Source organism: Vollenhovia emeryi, unplaced genomic scaffold (genome assembly GCF_000949405.1).
Source record: "Vollenhovia emeryi isolate VEMERY1.0 unplaced genomic scaffold, V.emery_V1.0 DF939140.1, whole genome shotgun sequence".
Taxonomy (NCBI): Eukaryota; Metazoa; Arthropoda; class Insecta; order Hymenoptera; family Formicidae; genus Vollenhovia; species Vollenhovia emeryi.
Window position 1 is genome coordinate 932,486 of NW_011967226.1, and position 17,545 is coordinate 950,030.

General features: G+C 40.5%; 2 protein-coding genes across 6 annotated transcripts in view; both read left to right on the forward strand.

Annotated features, from left to right (window-relative positions):
• Positions 1 to 17,545, forward strand: part of LOC105567126 (glutamate receptor 1) — a 229,077-nt gene that overhangs the window by 151,849 nt on the left and 59,683 nt on the right. For all 3 annotated transcript variants that reach the window (XM_012021707.1, XM_012021706.1, XM_012021705.1), the window contains 2 exons: positions 1,933 to 2,060; positions 3,949 to 4,078. In XM_012021707.1, coding sequence (XP_011877097.1) covers positions 1,933 to 2,060; positions 3,949 to 4,078 — 258 coding nt within the window. The remainder of the gene's footprint in view (positions 1 to 1,932; positions 2,061 to 3,948; positions 4,079 to 17,545) is intronic.
• On the forward strand, positions 7,924 to 16,085 carry LOC105567124 (facilitated trehalose transporter Tret1-like). 3 transcript variants are annotated; one of them, XM_012021702.1, is made up of 5 exons: positions 7,924 to 8,090; positions 11,734 to 11,834; positions 11,927 to 12,295; positions 12,586 to 13,388; positions 13,918 to 16,085. In XM_012021702.1, exons 2-5 carry the CDS (start codon positions 11,792 to 11,794, stop codon positions 14,065 to 14,067), a joined length of 1,365 nt encoding a protein of 454 aa, XP_011877092.1. In that variant the 5' UTR covers positions 7,924 to 8,090; positions 11,734 to 11,791; the 3' UTR covers positions 14,068 to 16,085. The 3 variants fall into 3 exon arrangements, with proteins under 3 accessions (XP_011877092.1, XP_011877094.1, XP_011877093.1); XM_012021704.1 differs by having other exon boundaries at positions 11,931 to 12,295; XM_012021703.1 differs by lacking the exon at positions 7,924 to 8,090 and adding an exon at positions 9,903 to 10,880.

A 17,545-nucleotide genomic window follows, 5' to 3' on the forward strand; every position in this document is an offset into this window, starting at 1 on the left:
GTGAGGGCGAGCATAAAAGAATAATTAAAATAAAGTAGGCTGCGCGTAACTTGAAATTATACACGAGTACTGCAATGATAACAACGAAATGGTTAATAAGCCACCGCCCCTGGGTATGCGCAATTTCCTTTGTAGGCTCAATGGGGCGACCTCAAAAGCCTGTTTCTTTTTTAATCGAAGGAGGAAGCCGTACATGTAATTCACTGTACAGAATATTCGATGGTGCCTTGAAGCCTCTACCCTCTTTATTAGCCCTGTTTGTCGAAATATTTTCGATGAAATTCAAGTATTTTGTGTTTTTTCTTTGCAAATTTTAATAAACTTAAATTATAATTTTCACCTTTCAAAATAAAATACTTGAATCTACTTTTTGTTGCTACCGAGAATTGATATAGTTACATTTCAGGGATGTTTAATGCTAAATTAAATCAAAATGCTTATGATAGCATTTTTCAATAAAGTAGGAAGAAACGTAAGTCAAATGATAAAAAGCGGCCGACCACGTTTATCGAGTTACAATGGCTTGTAAGCGCAAGGCCGCAATATTATTCGCATTAAGCATCGAAAATACCGACGTTTCTTAGTCATTTAGACGAACGTTGCAAAAATCTTCAGCCACGAGTCTTGTCAGTTTCTTCTTTAGCGATTAACTTGTAGGGGTTGCAGCTTCCACAGCTCCTCCCGGTTTCTTTTTCTTCGACCAGCACTCTTTTATCCGCCGCATACCTTCCCTTTGGATCGCATCCAACCGTTTGGATCTTCCCTCACCTTCGCAATCGGTGCAACCGATATCCTATCTCAGTCACTCTCCCTTTTTCCTTCCACCTATTCCGAGATGGCCCGTTCTTCTATACGTTTTATCGCGTTTGTCCATCATCGCCATTTATCTCGGTCGTGCCGACCGTTGCGGTTAAACAACACACACACATACACACATGCACATACATTACCCATGCTTTAAATGATCATATTAACGAATCATATTCACTGCAATACCTCATAATAATCACAATTGTACATGGCCTCAATTTCTTTTTATTTGTTCTATCAACATTAATATACCGTCTGTTATTTTTTTTTATGTATTACCATTTTCAGTTGAATTTCAATAAAATTGCAATATTGATTTAACGTTGAATATTGAATAAATAAAAAAATATTATTTGCGCGGCGCACTGAACGACCGCGGCTCTAAACAACATCAATTTTTACACGCCAAGATGTCATGTTTTCTAAAATGAAAAGAATTTATTGTAATTTTATAAAGAATAATATTGGTAGAGGGCATTAAAAGCATTAACATTTTCGATTATCAATATTAAAGTAAGTCGACGAAGAAATATATTGCGTTTCCGTTCATCGCTATTTTCCCTACTCAATCGTTTATCCCGCGTTATTAAAAGCGACTTTGTTAACGTGGTAATCAAATTTAGATCTGTATGTAGCTCGGCCGCCACATACGCTGTTTTTATTGGTTATCCTTTTTGTCTCTACCGCGCTAATAAAAACGGATCTATCCAGCAGGCGTTCAGTATGTCCCGCAAGCTGACACTTTTGCGGTATTATTGTGCTTTGTGGAAGACCACGCATAATGGTCAATGAGATTACCCATCACACGATGGTCGCTCGATCTTCATAAAGCGTACAGTATACGTGTATTTGTTGATGTCAAGTAATAACAACCCATAAATAATAACGATGCGTAAATACATGTTTATACGCGATATAGCATTTTTACAAATGCACACCGAATAAGGGTTCATTATCTTACGCACGCAGTTCTTTAAACACAAATACTCGCTCAAGATCTTACCAACATCCAGCGTATTCGAGCATTTCCCAAAAAACAAGTCGTTTCATACGTTGACTACAGTTATTTCTTTCTCATTTTTTTTCTCAAATAATAACGATCGTTATTTTTATACTTTGCAGTCTGCAACCAGTTTAGCAGAGGCGTGTTTTCAATGTTGGGCGCCGTGAGTCCAGACTCGTTCGATACGCTGCATTCATACAGCAACACGTTCCAAATGCCATTCGTGACACCTTGGTTCCCTGAAAAGGTAAGCCATACCTTTTTCTTTCAGATTTACAGCATTCAAGGAAACAGTTCATGCTTGTCATTTATATTTTTACATTTTTTTTTCTTCGAAAAATATTGAATTCAAATTTTTACATTTTATCGAAAAATTTCTTTCGCAACACGATTTATTGGAATTATGCCAGCATTTATATCTTATTAAATATACACTCATATATCTGTGCAATATGTGGCATTGTTCTGAATTACACAACGGGACAATGAAATCTACGATTCAGAGAATTCACGAGATTTACATCATTTCTCGAAATAAAATTGTGCAATTAGTCATGGCCAGCACTTTTCTTCAGAGGAAGGTAATGAATCGAAGTCTTATTTGAATGTAATTTTTATTCATGAAACCTGTTTTTCCGTGATGTTTTTCCTTTTACAATCTTACGTTTTACACTCCGCGTATCTTTCCTACGGTACCCCGAAGCAGAACGTACAAAGAAATCTGAAAGAATGATTACAAACCGGTTCTGCTTAAGAAAAATTATATATAAAATTCAGATTTTATTTCGTGTATTCGATACTCGTCGAAGTACGTAATACAAGTGGCGTTAATAGTCACGTTACATAATAATAATTGCCATTAAATTTGAAATTTCGTCAAATATAAATCACATCGAAGTGTATGCGTAAAGGCTGCGAGATTGACGCTTGAGTCACGTGTCTATGGAGCGGCTTATGGTCGATGCATAAATTTTCCATTTCACTTATCAATTCGACATAGGAAAAAAAAAGGAGGGAGTACACGCTACGTTGCGCGTATTTGACAATAACTGTCGTGTGCAGAATCAATAGTTTCGTTTCGCGCTGCAACTGATAATTAGCAGCGCCGCGCGATGCATGATGATGGATTTAGTCGATACAATCATTCATACAAATACGTAAATATGTATGCGATACATACGGTGTACATATTACAATTTGAATTTCGAAATGAATTGGCTCACGGAAAATTTATTCGCCGGCTCGAATTGCGGGGCTGCATTTATCGCGCCGCTGTAAACTGATATCGCACTATGCTCTATAGGATGAACGTCGGGTTCGTGAGTATTTCGGGCGTTGTGTGCGTATTTTTCCCGCGATATATTTCCGTGCAGTATAAGTATATATGTACGCGTAACGAACGTCGATGTCGTTTAAATGGTAATCGCGCGGTAATGCTGATTCGACGCCTCGGCTTTCTACTCCTTTTTTTTTGGGGCCAATTACGGTTCGCCAGGAACGGCCATTTATATAGAGAAAATCCTTTTTCAATTTCCATGAGATCTTTACCTGCGCTGCGTTTGCTGCGTCGCTGCCTCGCCCTCAAGAAAGAGAGACGTTATCGGTACCATTGGAAATTCAATACGTGGGAATACGATCATTCTAGCCGGACGATGATTAATTTTTCAAACGCGATACGGTATTTATTTCCCCTCGACGTCGTCCGAAGGATCAATAAAGAGAATGCCGTTTGATTTGAAAAAGATATTTCCCAATTGCTCTATCTCGTGCAATTTCAACTGGCTTTGAAAATCACGTAGCCCATATCTAAGGGGCGTGAATGTTTTATGAGAAAAAGCCGAGTCGGTGCTCGACAACTGGAATTAGTATCAAAAGGCATATATTTCGGTAGTAAATCACTGCGCGCATGCACCAGTTGCACACTCGCGAAGAATTAAGTTTCAAAGAGAATTCACGAGTGGTAGGAGCTCGATTGCACCGACTCAGATTAAAGTTTCGACGGAGCTACCTTTCCCTCCTAAGTAGAATTAATTTCGGCAGCGCGTTAAATGGATGACGTACTGCCCGTTGAAAATTTCACAACGGCCACGATCGTAGGTACGCCGAAAGTGCACGGGATTATTGTGTATCCCCAGGTCCTGACGCCATCCTCGGGTCTCCTGGACTTCGCCATAAGTATGCGACCGGATTACCATCGCGCTATCATCGATACGGTGCGATACTACGGTTGGAAGAAAATCATCTACCTCTATGACTCCCACGATGGTAAGTCCCTTACCCTGCGGCTTTCTCATGCATTTCTCATTTTACAGCGCGTAGCCGCGGGGCTGCGGCGCATACCGCTCGCTGCAGCTCGCGCCTTTTCGCCTCCGCCCCTGCGATATTTCTCTTTTTATTATATCTGCCAAGTAGGCTCGGTCTCTCGTGGCCAACTTTGCCGATATCGTAGACGTGGGATATCGAGTGGATTCCCCGACTTCTGCGCGGAATAAAAACGCGCGTATGCGCGGCTATCCGGCCTGACAACGTATAATCTTTATATATCTATGTAAAAGACATAAGTTCGTAAGGCAAATGCCGCTTGAAAAAGAGGATAGCGGATAAACAATCCGAGTTCCGAGCAATTAATTCCCCAGGGAAAAGAAGGGAACAATTTTCGTAAAATTCACAATATTCACTTTTAAATTTCAAAACAGAATTCTAAATTCTGTTTGATATGTACATTTTGACATACGCGCGTACATTTTAGTATGTATTTTATATATTCCGATTCTTGGCAAATATTTGTTGTGTTACACGATACATAAAATCGTAGAATTCCATCCTGAATTCTGACACGAATTTCAGCTGGCTCTACAATAGGCTCTAAGACGAGTTAAAATTTCTGCTGAAATCACGTGAGCGGAATAATGTGTTTATTACGAAATGTGGTCACGGTTAATGCCTCCTTGCAGAGTGTTTCTGCTTGAAAGTGGATTACATCACGAAAACGTTACTTTTAATTAACTACTTAGATTTTCTCCACATTTCCGTCCCTCGTCGTTAAAATCATACGATTTGGATCAGATCGTGTGCATTCGCGTGCGTATTTCATGCTTCAATGCCTGATGCGGTTTTAAACATTAAATTGAAAGGAGAGTGAAACATGAATTTCTGCGTACCACTTTCGTGTAATTGCATCCACGATGACATAATTTCACCTAGTCTTTACATAATATCAGTAATCGCGTGTAAAATGCCGACTTGCAATGTATCAATGCACACGTATATTCGAGAGAAAATAACCGAGCGTATAATGTCTCGAAAGACAAATTGCACGTAGTTTCAAACGCGAGTTTTATCTTTCACTTTTTGTCTAACACGCACAACGTCTCGGCAAAGTACGATAGCTATTAGTCCAAATATGTGTACGATTTGAATTGTTATCTCGAGAATATTTGCAGAAAAATACTTAAGAATCACAATTTGTCAAATAATATTTGAAACTAGGACGCTGATTTTTAAGTGCTTGGCGAAAATCGTCGGTATTGTCGAGATCGAATCGGACTCCCGAGCACGCTTCGCTCGCGTAACTCGAAACGGCAGCGGAGCGGTAACTAACGCAAATTGTAACAAGAATCTCTTCCGCGATCTGTTTCGTACGAAATCTCATGTCAATCTTGATGCTGGAGGCGAAGCGACAGCGGTTTAATTACTTAATTAATGGAACGTGGAGTAACTTTGACTGAACGAAACGATTAATCACCGCGGATCGCTAGACAGTTTTGTATCTCGCTGACTTCCGGCCGTTATAACTTGGTCACGTGCCTCGGGCACGAGAAAGCCATTTGGAATTCCTCGAGCCGACCAATTGCTCTTCTTCGACAAACTCCGATAAGAACGAGCTTGAGGTAGTCTAGTATCGCGGAAACGGAGGGAGTTTAATTACCGAATGCAAATGCAAATATACTTTAGGGACTATCGTGCTGTCTCCGCGCGCTGAACGACCTCTTTCCTTCCCCACGTCCCGCCTCACCTCGTCGCCTGTTCCAGTTGTCGCTATCTGACGTAGTTTAACCATGCCGTTTTCCGATTAAAGCGGGTATGAGGAAAGGAACAAGACGATAAGCATTCGCTGAATCGTCTGGATCTCATAGCAAAATTTTTTGCCACTCGTCTCGGTTTTTCTCAGGTTGATACCTGACGGATAATACCTCGCGCATCTGAGTCATGTAGTAAAATATAAATACGCGCAAAAAAAATATCGCGCTGATGATTACATTACAGAGCGTAGTAAAAAATATTCAAATAACTTTGTACAGTGATTCTTTAACGACACATTTTCTTCGTAAATGATAAACGTGATAAAAAGCAGCAGTTTAAATGATAACTTATTTTCAATGAGAACGTCTATCACATCAGTATTATTTATTTCTATTTATAGATATTGCATTTACATTAATAGAAAATTCTTTTATTAATATAATTTCGACAACCAGAAATCGGTGTCAACGCAGACAAATAATTCTGCTTATTTTGAATTGCGCAAGGCAATTAACAATTGGCAAAAATTAAATTTTCTCGCATCCACATTCCTCGAAATTACATTATAACAATTACAATTCATGCTAGACAATAATTAATTATATATTCACGTATGAGTATCCGACCTTATTAAGCTTCATAGAAAACCATTAACTGAATAATATGCATCTATATTGTAACATCCATTCCTCGAATTAATTAGGTCTTGATCTCTGCGGTAAAATGTTTGATTTAAATAGTAAAGGTGCTCCTTAATTATAAAGACACGTCATGTGAAATCGTGTGGTTGAAATGCGCATGGGTATTAATATGCGGGCAAGAGAGACAAACCATCACGTCGAGATGAACACGTAAGAACGCGACGTGCTTTGAAAAATTGCGCATTGTTCTCAGTATTCGCAACGTATGCGCTGGGAATCACGCGGCATAACGACAATGACGCCCTTAAATCAATCTGGCGCGCGATGTTGCCTCGCGTGGAACATCACCGGTGCAATTTCGAAGTTAAGACACGTCAGATGTTTCCCCGATTGCGTCGTTCCGCCAGTAAAATGGATCGCTGTCGGTCAGGTCGACCGTTCGCACTGAGGTAGAACCGATTGCGCGAATAATCGGGAGAAAGTTCGGCGAATTATGTTCCATTAGATTTTCCTGTTTGCGGAATAAATGTTAAATCGGACTTCTAAGTCGCAACGCCTTTGAAATTGGCGATATTAACCGCCGGTATTTGAACTGGCGTAATACTGTTGACATTTGAGGTAGCTTCCACGATTATTTCTGGAATCTTAGAAGCCGGAAACTTATGCGCGTTTGATGATACAGGTATATGAGAAACGCTTGGCACTTCAATGTTATCCACGTTAAACATAAAATTAACACGCAGCCCGTCACGACGCTTTGCTCAAGGATGGAAATAACTTTTTCCCGAACAAGGCTCTTGCTTTTTATCTTTCGAGGTTGAAATTCAATGTGAATAATTTTTTACCTCCGAGAAATAATTTCGTAATTCCATTCGCGTCTGTCCTTCTTAAGATTTCCTAGATTTAACAGCGAAAATCACCGGGTGCGGAACATAATGACTGGAATAAAAAGTATGCAATTTGCATTTCCCGTATGGTATTTGCTCAGATAGGGTATTGAATAAACATGCCAGAGACATAGAATAAACGTTTATAGATTGCGTTCTCGCTTTCAATTAGCAAATGTTTGCACGTGGAGACGGTAACACACGTGTTATTGCGTTTATCCTGAAGTTAAACCTAGCACAGTCAATAACAACGAATTGATAGTGAGCGTATCAGTTTTCCCAGGCGCTCCTGCCATTTGGCACCCAACACCGTCACGCCCGCCTGGTCCGAGGTGGGAAAAAAATCACGAGCCGTCGAACGGATCGCAATTTTCAAAATACGCGATACGTGACATACACGTTCCGCACGCCTGGCACTAAAAGGCGGTTAACTGATAGAACAGAAGAACAATGTGAAAAACTGTACAGAAAAAGCCTTGCGCGCGCGCGCGCGCGAGAAATAGCACGGGAAAGTAATTAACGGTTACAGGCCACGTTGTCGTTCTTCTCGTCCGGGACGGGAGGGGATTCGATTAAAATCGCAGTGACGTGCCTGCGTATCAGAGTCAGGCTCAGTTTCCTTTCCGGCGTCTTTCAGAATGACAACGGCGTCGTTGTCGCCGACGCGCGTCGAGATCTCGGCATCTCATTCTCGACTATCGTGGTAGTGACAGGTGCTTTATCAAGGTGAACTCTCGATATAATTATTTCTACGAGTACACTTTCGCCGCGCGCGTTCGGTGCATTTGGAGGAAATTAGAACGGGACGATCCGAAGCCAAATCTATCGTGAAATATGTCAGTTAGAATCATCATTGAAAGAACTTCTCGGAAGCTTCTGTCATTGGTGCCATTGTGAAACAATTGGATACAAGACGGGGGTCGCTCTCGCGTTTGAGAAAAAGAAAAAGGGGAGCTTCTCTGAACACGGAAATTCATTTTAACATCAGAATTCCATCTTTGAAAAACGATGCAGCGATTTAATAACGTATGCATTATTCATACGCATACGTGCGCAGTGCGTAAATGCGTGTACGGCTATTAGAGGGCATTATCATAAGTACTAACCGCCAGACAATCAGGCTTAAAGAAATCTGCCTCGCTAAACTAGATTAGTGTAAGAGATTTAGCATTAAAGATTCAGATACGGAAATAAACAGCAGGTAACAATGTGCCAATGTAATCTCTTGTCTGACCCATCGAAAAGTGTGACTCGAATATCATCGTCCGTTCAATATCCATCAAATGGCATGATTGAGTAATTCCTAATTGCGTTTAACTGCCTTCCATGATTAAGTAACAGCTCACTGATCAAGGCGAATTAAATCCTCGGCGCGATAATGGCATGTCATTGTTAAATCAGGTGTAACGACGTGATTGAGATAAAATATGCGTGTTCGCATAATGACTCTTATGTATATATCTGTCAATTAATCGGGTCGACGTTCGTTCGAGTTTCATGTGAGTAAATGCCTGTAACGTATACGCGTGAAATGATTTATTATATTCGCTATGAGTGATGAAACATCGCGGTGCAGCAATAGCTTAATTGGAACAATGGAAGGTATCGATTATTTTATATTATCAATTTAAAGAAAGTGCGATAACTCGATCGCGCATATCGGTCGCTATTTACTTTCTAAAGAATTCACCTAATTGCTTTAGCTATAAATTTTTGGGATTTTTCGTTAATGAGAATGTCGAAAATCATTCGTTGCTTTTCAATTTTCAGTACCTCTTCATTATCTTCACATTAAAAGCATATTTTTACAATAATTCATTGGCTTTTATGTGAAACGAAATTCACGTAAAATTAAATTAAAACTGTAGGCATGTAATTATAGTTTTCGAACATAATCACACCTTGATTAATAATCTATAATTTAATAAGCTTGGTTTACAAGATCAGTTATTTCCTGTAACGAAAAACTAATACATGTTTAGTGGAAATAGTTATATATCATAGCCCGAGACCCAGTGAGTCTCCCGATCTGGGAGGCTGCGATTAACCGTTCATCGACTACACAGTTAAGATGAAATATCGTGCACCTCCGAACGTGACGACCTTGGGGTAGTAACCGCGGGCCTTTCTTCTTGCACCTCGGTGATGATAAGTGGCTGGACGACGGGAAACGTCTCGGTATAAACCGGCGATGCAACGACTCGGTGTGTTCCGATCGTTTCGGCAACCTGTTTGAACAAGACAAAAGGACGTAAACTAACTGGTTTTGAGAATTTGACCGGTTTTACCGAAGGTTTCTGTTTAAGCTGCGCGAACCAGGTTCCAGAACCTGACTAGAGGCTCAGAAGAGATTCTAGATATCGCTCGATTACTACGTCAAGTTAAATGTTCCTTAACGTGTTCTAGCCGGTTCGAATAAGCACAGGCCCTTTCTATTTTCAGCTCTTACGAAAGCTTCCCACTCACTGGCTTTAAACCGACGAATATCATTACAAGAGGAAGAGAGAACCGAATATTACGTGTAATTATCGCAGTTATGATCCGTGTATTATTAAAGCAATAAATCTTCGTAATAGTTGTTGTTACGCACCAGCTGCATATTGCGCAATGTTCAACGTGTTAGGTTTCTATTCGTTACGAAACGAAGAGGGTCGAATTATTTTAGGAAGTATGAAGTCTTACATTCAAAAAATCGCAGTGCAATTTTACTGGTCGTAACGAACGCTGTTGTAATTTTAGGAGCCTCTGTTTCACGAGCATAAGAATTTTTTCTGGCACGCATCGTCGGAAGCGGCAGTTTCAATTTGTCATTAATGACTTCATTTAAATTCCGTTAAAAAGCAGAACAGATAATTCCGTTCATTATAAACTTGTTAATTAAAACCGATATTGTTCTCGTTTTAAACACATAGTGAAATTTTCATTGTTGTTAAGAGCGCTATTGTAATCGCATCTCTGTTTTAAGAGCATAAGAATCTATTCTGGTACGTATTATCGGAAGCGGCAGTTTAAATTTGTCATTAATGGCATCATTTAAAGTCTGTTAAAAAGCAGAATAGATGTTCCGTTGATTATAAACTTGTTAAAATAAAATCGATATTGTTCTCGTTTTAAACCGAATATATGCGCAGAAAATAAAAAAACAACGCATAAACAATTGTTAAGACAATTACAATATAAGCATATAGTGACTAAAAAGCGCATAAAGTAAAACAATTCGAATATTTGCAGAAGCATTTACGGCTGAATTTCCGAGGGTATGTAGCGTTGTTAGTGAAGTTGCAATGTTTTTGCAATTTGAATTGTGAGAAACTCTATTCTGAATTCTCTAAAAGGGCTTGCTGATCTCATTTATTTAAGGATATTTCGACCGTCGAACGCGGCAAGTCAAATGGAATAGGATAAGATATGTAAATGCAAGGCGGTTCGTACTATTGCAGCTCGATTGGATTAAGGATACCAGTGAATGATCATGAATAATCAACACCTCATTGATTACTTCTACATTTATGTAAAGTAAGATAATTAAATTTTGTTTACAAATATTAACATAAAAGTTTTAGCGTTATTGCAGTTGATGTGTTATTACATTTAATTATGGAAATTAAACCCCAATTATTGGATCGACGCTAGTGAAGATCGCTGGTAGATTTTGTGAAAGTTAGATTCCTTTTCGTAACCAGTAGTCGAGCTAGCTAAACTTCCTCAGTTATCTGTTCGTGCGCCCACTCAGACGGATATTCGGGTTGGTGGACAGCGAATCGTCAGTGTGTGTATGAATTTCACGGCAATAAATTCATGTTAAGGAACGCGCCCGGTTCGGCCTCCGTCTCTTAATAGGTGTATTGTATGGCCGGCCATAAACTGTCGCTTTGGGAGGCATCGCATCGCGTGCCACAAAGCAAGAGCAAGTGCTCTCCGACCGCGGCAAGCAGCGGTCATGCGTGCAGACGTAGCCGTTTACACGTGTGACCGTATCGCACCCTCAGTCGGGAGATATGTGGCGCGGAATCTAGTTAGTACCCTTGTTGGCTTTATCTCCGTTATCTCCGTTTGGCTCGGAGGTCGGCCGTGTCGCTAGATTAGAAGGATCCAGCCCACTCCCGCGGCCGCGATAATTAGCAAAGATGGAATTTCGTATTTTCAATCTCCCCCTCCCCCCCCCCTGCATCTTTATGCCATTTTAGCATTCAGCCTCAAACCGCAGTATACACGAGCTGAATAAGGTACACTTTAACCGCTTCTTTGATCGATAACGGAACAAGCACTCGTTCGCAAACGTGAGATGTCATTTAAGTCGCGTTACATATTCTTCGTGCGCGTGCTATGTTCGTAACAACAATTACTTTTTGCTCCGTTTAATCCGTAGCACGGTCAAATCCGATAAAAACCATAATTAAGCAAGAGGGAGCGTCATTGGGCACAAAATGGACCGCGGCATATTGCGGCAAACGTTGATTGGAGTCGTGTGTAAGTATTCAGATGGGATCGCGCCGACGCCTGGACTTAATCTCTCGCGAATGATCTCGCTGGGAAAACTCTTACGTGTGATCGCTTCCCAGGTAGTATGTTAATCATCGATTGTGGCCTCCACGAGGGATGGAGCACGCCGACCATATCCAAGTTCAATGAGGAGGATCCTTTAAAGGTGACAACCGACGAGATCGCTTGGATCGTGAATCTCCTTTATGTGGGAGTCGGCATCGGCTCGTTAGTACCTTTCATACTGATGGACAACATTGGACGTAAGGGAACCTTGCTAATCACCACGGTGCCGAAAATCCTCTCGTGGGCCGTCATCGGGCTATCCACGTCTGTTCCGATCATGTATGTCGGACGGATACTCGCGGGCATCGGATGCGGCATAACGTACGCTGTAATGCCGATGTATCTCGGCGAGATCAGCAGCAAGCGGACCAGAGGTCCTTTAGGTATCAGCTGTTTTGCGTCATTAACGTTCAGTGCTTAAACTAATTTTATCGCTGCGGTAACATATTTATTTGGCTTAAACGCGAATATTAGATATTTACTCACTAACGTTAAATGCGTTGACTGGCGTCTCTGAATGTTTCGAAAAGATTTCCAAAGCTATGTGGCATTATATTGAATAGACACGATTACAGAGTTACCGTTAACGATCGTATAATCATTGTAACACTGCACGCGATTAGTTAGTATAACACTTTCACAAGGCATCACTGAATAAGGCAAGGTACTTCAGGTACTTTAATGGCTGTTCTAATCAACATTGGGATGCTACTCATCTACGCGATCGGTCTGTGGATCAGTCGATTCACGATGGCGATGATAAGCATTTGCGCGCCGGTGTTCTTCCTACTGACCTTCATGTGGTTACCCGAGAGCTCGGTGTTTCTCACGCGGAAGAATAGACTTGGACCCGCGGAGAAGACCCTTCAGTGGGCCCTGGGTAAGGAGAACGTGGACGAGGAACTCGAGGAGATCAAAAGAATTGTGGAGACCGAGGACAAGTGCAGCAAGATGACTCTCGGGGAGATGTTCAAGGAGATCGGCACGAAGCCACAGAACAGGAGAGCCTTTCGAATCGCTCTGATATTATTGAGCGGGCTGACATTGACCGGCGCGTCGCCGATACTCGCGTACCAGTCGTACATATTCGAAGAGGCCGGCTTCGAGATCTCGACCAACGCGAGCATCATCATGTCGGGCGTCGCCATCGTCCTGGCCGGTAGCGCCTGCGTGTCGGTGGTGCGTCTCACGGGCAAGAGATTGCTGCTGCTGATCGCCGCACCGATTTGCGTGGTATCGCTGGCGACGATAGCCATTTTCTTCGAGCTGCAGTCCGGCGGCTACGACGTCTCCCAATTCAAGTGGGTGCCCACGGTCTTCGTGGTGATTTACGTGCTCGGCTTCGGACTCGGCCTTAATCCGATACCGCTGGCGTATATCGGCGAGATCTTCGGCGTCGAGGTCAAAGTACCCGCCGCGGTGCTCAATGCTCTCTACTACGCTTTAAGCACCACCGCCATTGTGAAGTTTTATCAGGTACGTTGACGTCTGTGTAAGAATCGATTTTGTTTTCGCGGACGAGAGCGCGGTAAGCGGGTTATCGACAGCAACGATCAGTTAAGAGGTTTAACCAAAAAGGATTCTTTGCTTCGTAATAGTATTATACAGCACGGTATGATATAACATCGGTTAATAGTCCTGACGGCCAAAAAGGAGTCTTTACCTCTAATAATGTTAAGAAAACGTTACATTACGACGTAGATAAATATGCAAATTACATTAATTTTAATATGCGATCGATATCTTATATTGCCTATTAAAAAGATCTGCGTAAGGAATATTTTTTAAAATTCAATTTGCAATTTTAATAACGTACCGGCTATTAAAAAAGCTCCCTCGCTATAAATGCGTATATTATATCCCTCCAATAAACAGACTCAGCTCGTTGCGCGTTAAAAGCATAATGAGAAATAATTTTTTCAAACTTGTCTGACTCTTTTTCTATTACTTAATATCGTCTAGCGAAGTAATATAATAGCTGCAACTATTTGTACTGTGTTCGTAGGTCGTGCAAGAGTTATACGGCACGTTCGCACCATTATGGACGTTCGCCGCGATAACGTTTCTTATATGGGTATTAATTTACCTATTTGTGCCCGAGACTGAAGGCAAAACCTTGGAAGAGATACAATTGGAATTGCGGGATAAAGAGTGACGTAATATATAGACAAGCTATATAAGAAAGCGTAAACAGGCGTGGCATTATAAACAATGCAAAGATCCAAAGATCGTTAAGTCCACTTTTACAACGTATATCTAGCACGAAGCACGGCTTGACTTAATTTTATCGACATTCAAGGCCGATTATAAAAAGATTAGAAAGATAATGTTCCTGTTAAATTATGACGAAAGTCCGGTTTACATTTTTTTTTTAAATGTGTACTGTCGTTATAGGTTACGTTTATGCGTTCACAGCCAGGTGGATAATTAGCCAGCGCTGTGTTAGTACGCGCATGTATACGTCAAGCAAAAATCTTGATGTAGGAAACGGACAGGAAAGTCGGTTTCAAAAATAAAATTTATAGAAGTAGCGAGCTATGAAATAATTCAACCGAGAGAAACAATTTCCATAACTTTGTTTAAGATTTTTATCAATGTATGCATTAATTTACATTCATATATTCTCATGCAGACATACTATTACATATATTCTGCGTATATATTTTGTTCGAGTTTAGCGTAGATAATATTGTAGAATCACAAAGATCGCGACGAAAAACTAAATGTTTCTGTAATAAAAGCATACAAAATAATAAAAATTCAATGTAATTGCCTTTACCGTTTCAGCGAGGTTTAATTAACACTGGTGTGCATATTTCGTTAGTTTACGTTATTATTTAATTTAATTTGATCTTTTCTCGAGCGATTGAATAAAATTCAAAGCATGTAATATACGTTTTTAATTATATTTACAATTAGTATAAATATTTTTATTTAACCCGCATTTAGAATCAAATTAGCTTTTACTTTTTAGTATATTTTGATATCAAAGAGCTTCTTCCATTTAATCATTTATTCCATGTGTTTTACAAAACTGCATCATCGATAATGGTGTTAAATCGCATTTGGAGCTGGTGAAAGCACTAGGGAGAAACGACGCGAGGGAAAATCATTGGGTCTTGTTTGATCGTAAAGCTCCAACTCCGCAAAGAGAATCGTTTAGTAGCGATATCGTGTACGACGAGATTCGTATGTTCGATCGGACAAGTTAAGTTCTCATTAAAAACACATTTGCAACGCGAATTCGCTGGCCTCGCTCCTTAATCCTATCTTAAAGTCTGCTACCTTGAATATTCGAAAATACCTCTCTGCGTGTTGCTAAATATTGTCTTGACATTTGTGACATTTAGCATAAGTAGAACAACAATTTCATCATTCAATGTGAACGTTCTCCATCTTATTAGACTATGACAGTACTACTGTAATTATGAATATTGGCGTACAATTATTTCAATGTTCATGCAGGTAATATTGTAATATAAGATATTATGGAAACTATTAGAGTATATTCTGATTTATGCGTGCGAAATTGTTGGGTAAACCTGCTCATTTATTATACACGCCAAGATCGAGGAGATTTTAGTGCTAACGACCGAGTGGCTTATAAATTTTTCGACTAGTCTATCCTTACACAGCAACCCGTCGTACCTTGCGCTCGATAAAAAATGCAACATTCTCTGAAATCGGTCCTTTCGTCGTAAATTGCCGAGTGATCCCCCCCGTATGACCATCTTGGCTACGCTGACGATGGCTCGTCAACCTGGGTATGCGGCGGAACATTGGTAGAACGCGTGTACGTTGAACGACATGTCTTGCATGCGCCTGTTGGCGTTTCTCTCGAACGGAACGTCCGTACATGTGTATCGCTCATACGTATGTATATTTACAATTACGTGGAAATGCATTTGCCTATATGCACATACAACTGTTTATCCGCCGATACCCTCTCGCGTGATGTATTAGTCTGAACATGTGTGTTCCAAGTACACAAGTGCGGATTTGAGCACGATTAGATTTAATATTTCAATGCGAAAGTATTGTTATCTCCAGGGTTGGGAAAGTTGCTTGATAAAAGTATCTAGTTACGGTTTAAAAAATGTAACTGGCTATACAGTTGCAAGTGACTAATTCTGAAAAGTTACATTGCAGTTACTTTCCTGCAATAAAAATAAACGTATCAAATCCGCAATTGAATTGTAAAGTGTCGATGAAGGCGTTTATGCGCAAGGGCAAGACCTAATGCGATCTGTGGATATTTAAAAAAAATATATATGTATAAAGCACTAAATTTTTAACTCGGTCCTTTTAAGATATAAATCAATTACAGATGTAAACGCCTTTAGGACCTGGCACAGATGGAGGTAGCCACTTGGATTATCATGTGAATACGTATTTATTCCATCCTGCGTATCGTTACAGACAACCACAGGTTTTCGTTAGGTGGAATCATTGTCGTCAGTGAATTCACGTATTATAAAATCGCTGAGCGATTTTTCGAAATTATCTTAAGATGCTATACATAGCATTTATTACGATAACCTCCCCTCCCTCATACTAAAAATTATTCTTACGATAATTCAAGCGGCTACCTCCATCTGTGCCAGGTCCTAAAGGCGTTTACACTTGTAATTGATTTATATATAAAGTAACTATTAGTGTAACTGAGTTAAGTTACAGTTACAGATGGAGTGAAAGTAACGAAGTTAGAGTTACCAAAAAAAAGTAACTGTAACTTCGTTACAAGTAACGAGTTGCTTCTCAATCCTGGCTATCTCACATCTCTGCAAAAGAGGATAAAAATATGTATCGATACTATTGATAATACTGGTTTTCATAACGAAGCTGTATAAGTCGAATACAGAGAGGTAGACGCGAATGCAATAAAGTAAAAATCACTCTGTAATCATTATCTCTAATAGTGTTATCTTTTAAGTACATCAAGTAATCCTGTTAAGTTGGTATAATTTTATATACTGAAGTATATCGATAAAATAAAATTTATATAATTTTTCTATCTATCCTTTTCGTCTGTCAATCATTTAGCGCCTCTAATGCAATAGCGTTGCTTAGTGCGACCGCTCGGTTGGACCGTCGCCTTAAGTCACCCCCGTGGATGTGAAAGAGCGTAGGGGTGTTACAGGACGACGGAAAAGAAAGAAATGGAACGTGCACGTCGTGTTTTATCCGTACGCTTGCGAATTAGCATAACCGTAGGGGGGATAATAAGGACGAATACCGCGAGATTGAGCGATGCTGTGGGTGCAAATGTTGTCCATTGACCTCGTACATTCTATGTACCCTGATCTTATGAGCCATCAGTATGACTTGACCCTGTTGGGCTGTTCTACGTACATATCTACTGATATATATCCATACGTACCTCGCCCCGTTAGGGTGCACGCTCAGCCCAAGTGTGTGCATTAGTGGCACACGCGTGTGAATCGGTGCTCCGTTCCACACGTACATAACTGACAGATATGTACGTTTACACACGCACATATGTGTATATATAGAGAGAAAGAGAGAGAGAGAGGAGGGGGGAGGGGGGGGAGAGAGAGAGAGAGAGAGAGAGAGAGAGAGAGAGAGAGAGAGAGAGAGAGAGAGAGAGAGAGAGAGAGAGAGAGAGAGAGAGA

Excerpts from the sequence above, each read along its gene's own strand:
- LOC105567124 (XM_012021702.1), top strand. The coding sequence starts at position 11,792 with ATGGACCGCGGCATATTGCGGCAAACGTTGATTGGAGTCGTGT. Across the intron at positions 11,835-11,926 it reads AACGTTGATTGGAGTCGTGT|GTAGTATGTTAATCATCGAT; the intron begins GTAAGTATTCAG and ends ATCGCTTCCCAG. Across the intron at positions 13,389-13,917 it reads CCATTGTGAAGTTTTATCAG|GTCGTGCAAGAGTTATACGG; the intron begins GTACGTTGACGT and ends CTGTGTTCGTAG.